Source organism: Sorex araneus, chromosome 8 (genome assembly GCF_027595985.1).
Source record: "Sorex araneus isolate mSorAra2 chromosome 8, mSorAra2.pri, whole genome shotgun sequence".
Classification (NCBI taxonomy): domain Eukaryota; kingdom Metazoa; phylum Chordata; class Mammalia; order Eulipotyphla; family Soricidae; genus Sorex; species Sorex araneus.
This window is the reverse complement of record NC_073309.1, coordinates 26751999-26757321: the sequence shown is the minus strand read 5'-3', so window position 1 is coordinate 26757321 and position 5323 is coordinate 26751999. Positions and strand designations below refer to the sequence as shown.

The following is a 5323-nucleotide window of genomic DNA, read 5'->3' as shown; positions in this document are numbered from 1 at the left end:
AGTCTCCCATTGGCTCCTGGAGGGACCCTTCACTTGAAGTAGAACCCTGGGGTGGTTCTCAGCCTGAACTCAGGACCCATTTTGCTGGTCTTCAAATTCTAGTTCTGTGCCCTCATGGAGAGAATGCCATAGTAATCAGGCAAGTCCCTTAACTCCCAATTTCTTCCTCCTGTAACTGGGGAAATGGCTGCAAAGACCCCCGCTTTATTTTTCCCTTTTTGGGTCACACCCGGCGATGCACAGGGGTTACTCCTGGCTCTGCACTCAGGAATTACTCCTGGCGGTGCTCAGGGGACCATATGGGATGCTGGGAATCGAACCCAAGTCGGCCGCCGCGTGCAAGGCAAACACCCCACCCCACTGTGCTATCGCTCCAGCCTTGCCCCCATGAGACCACCCACGGAAGGTTCTCCATGGCGTACAGGGCCCCTCAATCTCTTTCCACACTTCCGTTCTGCGAATCAGCCCCAACGTTCCCTGCCGATCAGATCCCTCCCATACCCAACCCCGTCTTCCAAATGTGTTGTGTCATTATTTATTTGCAAACATGTCTGTTTGATTTCAAATTAAAACGCTTTCAAGTCGAACTCAAAACAAAACACATGCGGGGGGAGGGGCGGGGAGGAAAGCTGGCAGGCGTGTGAGTACACAGCGCACTATTTCTGAAGGCGGGGCACCGTTAGCTCAGATGCTGAAGGGCTCGAATGGACAGACTTTTGATAGTGAGGAGACACGTGATGAATATTAGTCGGGGGACATGTTTCCCCCCCACCGGGGTTTAAAAGCCCAGGAACCTGTGTCCTCTCCTCCTCCTTCCTCCCCACAGCTCCTGCTCCACTTACAGGCTGATCAAGGCCACGTTACCTTCCATTTATCCATTTACGCGCTCACAGCCTGTGCCGATTGTTCCCATCATTCATTAACAATTCTCCGAGCTAAATATTAAATTATTCATACAGACAGTGTGGCGTGAGCCAAAAGCAGAGCCTTCCTGTTTGGGATGTCGGCTATTCAGCCAGCTATGGAGGGAGAAAAGGAGAGAGGAGAGAGAGAGAGAGAGAGAAGGAGAACATGCTAAGAGTGACACATCCCAACAGCCAAGAACCCCACACCCCAAATCTACTCCAAGCTATGGTGCTTTGAGTTCAGCAAGAGGCAGGGGGCGTTCCTGAACCATCCGAGTTCTGCAGCTGGTCTTTCTTGCAGCCAGGACAGTCAGGTGGAAGCTCGACCATTTCCAGAAGCGGATAGAAAGTCCTAGAAGGCTTGAAAACGTTCTCCCTTTTCTCCTGGAGCAGGTAAAATAAGAGTCCTCCTCTTCCCAACTCCAAGGAGCCTGAAGAAGCAAATTCTGAAAGTCTGAATCCCACAGGTCAGCATCTTTCTTTCTCTCTCTCTCTCTCTCTTTCCACGGTTTCTCAGGTTGGGGATCATCTCAGGTTTCTTTGGCCAAAGGCAGTTTCAGGAATGAAGCGAGGAGGTCCCCTGGGAGAGACGAACATCTCAGCTCTTGGGCTCAGGGGCTCCATCCTTCAACGAGGCGCCGTCTTTGCCATCTGCTATCTTGGTGACAGCCTCCAGATTGGGCTCTTCTCCCTCCGGCTGTTCTCCAGGCTTCTGGGACTCCCCCACCACCTGGGTGCTCTTGCTGGCATGACACCCCATCTTTCCTTTCCAAGAAAAGGGAGCTCTCGGTGCCACTGACCGGGCCAGAGTTAAATAACTCTCCCACAGCGCCTGGGGAAAGAGTCCCGGGCCTGGTCTCCATGGTCACAGAGACGCACCAAGTCTGATCTGCATAACCAGCCCCTCTGCCCCATCTGCGGGCTGGGCAGGGCCTGGAGGCCGCCCCTCCTGCTAACCCTACCGGTTCCAAGCACAAAGGGGGGAAGAAAATGTCTTCGTTCCGCTGGAAGAAATCTCCTTTGTTTAGCTCTCACCTTCCTATAAACCATAATCCCCCACCTAGCTACCTGTAAACAGCAGCCAGGATCCTCATGTGTCAGGAGATCCCGTTACCAGGCAACAAGCAGAGGCCTCTTCCGGGGGGGCCCCCCCTTCCCCCAACCTGTCCTGTTCCAGGACTCACAGACCCCCCACTAAGGGCATTTTACCCTGCCCAGGGTGGAAGTCCTAAGGCTATGGACTCCAGGGGTCACCCAAACGTGCCAGCAGTGACCAGGACTAGCAGACTAGGTGCCCTCCTCTCAAACCCTCATTTAACAGGTGGAGATACTGAGGTACGGATGGGCTTATGAAAGAAGATTCCTAGGGAAATACCAGGAAAGTGTGGAGCTGAGGTTTACGTCCTAGGCTTTGAATTCCATTGTCTATGCATACACTCACCCTCTATCTGTTTTTTCTTCTTCCTTACTTTTTTTTTGGGGGGAGGGGGGAGAGTGGCGTGGGGAGTGGAGGAGGATCTGGGTCGTACCTGGCATTGCTAAGTGCTTATTCCTGTCTCTGTGTTCAGGAATCACTCCAGGTGGGGCTCTGAGGACCTTAGTGCTGGGAATTGAACCCAGACTGGCCACTTGCAAGCCGAGCGCTCGACCCACTGTGCTATCTTTCCACCTCTACCCCCATCTTAAAGACCCGGGCAGCTGCCACCATCTTCCTACTCAGCAAATCACCAGCTTCATCGGTCTGCCATGAACCTTTTCATCCTGGCCCCATAGGCAAAGTTCCGCAAAGCTGGAGGAAAAGGCTCTGTGCTGTGAATGCTTTGGTCTGAGTCTTCTGTGCGGCGGAACTGCATGAACTGCCCCTGAGTTCTTTATTTGTCTCCAGTTCTAGATCCTGACCACCCGGCACCACTTTCCTCACCCTGCAAAGGGCCTGGTTCCCTCCCAGGATGATAAGAAGAAAACCAAACTGGACAGGAAAGAAGCGTTTCTGAGAAATACAAATGTGTTCTTGGGGGCCGGGCCAACTAACTGCTGGATCAGCTGTTAGATCACGTGCCTTGCACGGAGTATACACCCGAATTCAATACCCCACATCCCCTGTGGTCCCCCAAGATGGCTAGGAGTGATCCCCAAGCACAGAGCCAGGAGGAAGCTCTTGAGAACCACCAGGTATGGCCCCCACGCTCTTACCCAGGGCTCCTCCAGCGTAGGTGACGGGGATCTCCTGCCAGCGAGAGAGGCCGGTGTCAACCAGTCAGGGTCACCCCACCCAAGTCCTCTTATGTTGTCCTCGCAACCAAAGGAGGTGTCCTTCATTCCACTTCAGGGCTGAAATACATGAGGTGCCGGGGAGATAGATGGCTCCCAGGGCTGGTGTGCACGTCTGCGTGCTGGAACCCCAGTTCAATCCACGGTCCCTACCACCGAGGCGGGAAGAGTCTCCTGAGCATCACCAGGTGTGGCCCTCTGATGACCCAAATGCACAAAGGAAACACAGAGCTGAAATCTGTGGGTCCAGAGGCTGAGGCTGGAGAGATAGTATAATGGACAGGGCATTTGTCTTGCACATGGTTGACCTGGGTTTGATCCGCAGCACCTCATGGTCCCCTGAGCACAGAGTTGGGGGAGAGTTCCTGAGCACTGCAGTGCACAGTCCCCCTCCCCAAACAAAAACATAATAAATTAAAAAGAATGGCAAGACTGGGCTGGAGTGATAGCACAGTGGGTAGGGCGTTTGCCTTGCACGCGGCCGACTCGGGTTCAATTCCCAGCATCCCATATGATCCCCCAAGCATGGCCAGGGGTAATTCCTGAGTGCAGAGCCAAGAGTGACCCCTGAGCATCACTGGGTGTGACCCAAGAAGCAAAAAAAAAAAAAAGAACGGCAAGATGGTGAGAGTAGACCTTTATTTAGTATAGTTTGGGTTGGGGTTTGTTTTTTTTTTCCCTTTTGGGTCACACCCGGTGATGCACAGGGGTTATTCCTGGCTCATGCACTCAGGAATTACTCCTAGTGGTGCTCAGGGGACCATATGGAATGCTGGGAATCAAACCCGGGTCAGCTACGAGCAAGGCAAACATCCTACCGACTGTGCTATTGCTCCAGCCCCTCTCTAGTATAGTTTTATTTTGATAGAGGTAGAGAGCTTTGGAGCACAAGGCCCACAAAGTCAGCCCTGTCCTTTCCTCAACTCTTTCTGGACTCTCTCATGAAGAGACTTGCCATGAATAGACTTGAGGAAAACTGGAATTTGCCTAATCTCTAGCTGGCTCAGCCTCGGAGATGTTCCCCTAGAAAGAGAATGAGGCCAGAGGAAAGAGAAGAGAAACTCGAAAGCAGGGTGGGAGCTTCAACTGGAGACATTAAAGAAAATTCAAGCGTTAAACTCCTTCCTTTGTAAGAAATGACTTTCTCTAAACCCCAGCACACACACAAATACCAAATACCCACAGGAAACACACACACACACAAACACACACACACACACAAAACTTGGAAAAACAGCTGGTGATAGGTTGGCAAAGTTGCAAAGCCACTTTGATTTGGTGGGTATGAATGCAGAATGGTTCAGCCACCCAGAGGAGGGTTTGGCAATTTCCTGTAAAGTTAACCATGCATTTGGCATGGAATTTTTACCAGTGTTAGTTTGCCGACTGCCATAATAAAGAACCACAGATTGAAAAAAACTGGAGAGATAAACAGTGGGAAGGGCGCTTGTCTTACATGCCCCCTTCCTGGTTCAATCCCCGCCATCCTGTATGGCCCCCAGCACCTGCAGGAATAATTGGTGAGAGCAGAGCCAGGAATAAGCTCTGAACATTGCTGGGTATGACCCCCCCTCCTCCAAAAAAAAAGAACCACAGATGGAATGTTTTAAGTCATAAACAGTCTTTTTTTTTTTTTTTTTTTGCTATTTGGGTCACACCCGGCAATGCACAGGGGTTACTCCTGGCTCTGCACTCAGGAATTACTCCTGGCGGTGCTCAGGGAACCATATGGGACGCTGGGAATCGAACCCGGGTCGGCCGTGTGCAAGGCAAACACCCTACCCACTGTGCTATTGCTCCAGCCCCCATAGACAGTCTTAATTGGTCTCAAACCCAGGATCTGGGTGTTGGAAGATGTGGTTTCTAGCGGGAAGTCTCCTGGCCATCTTCTCTACACATCCTCCTGTGCCTTCATCTGTGCTCAGAAAGAAAGTCAGGGAGAGATCACTCTGGTGTCCCCTTCCCTGCTCACCAGTTCTCACTCTCGGGACCTCATCTAGCCTTCATAAGAGACAGTACAGGTGGTGAGGGGTCTGCCTTGCACACCACCAAATCTGAGTTGGATCCCCCACACCTGTGGTACCTCGCAGCCCACCCAGAGCACAGCCAGATGTGGTGCTTAGGTAAGCACCAACCTTACCTCAAAA

General features: G+C 52.0%; 1 protein-coding gene across 1 annotated transcript; it reads right to left on the bottom strand.

Moving 5' to 3' along the window:
- Positions 1-756: 756 nt before the first annotated feature.
- CHD9NB (CHD9 neighbor) lies at positions 757-1835 on the bottom strand. Its single transcript, XM_055146281.1, has one exon. It carries the CDS (start codon positions 1663-1665, stop codon positions 1504-1506), a length of 162 nt encoding a protein of 53 aa, XP_055002256.1. The 5' UTR covers positions 1666-1835; the 3' UTR covers positions 757-1503.
- Between the last annotated feature and the right edge of the window lie 3488 nt (positions 1836-5323).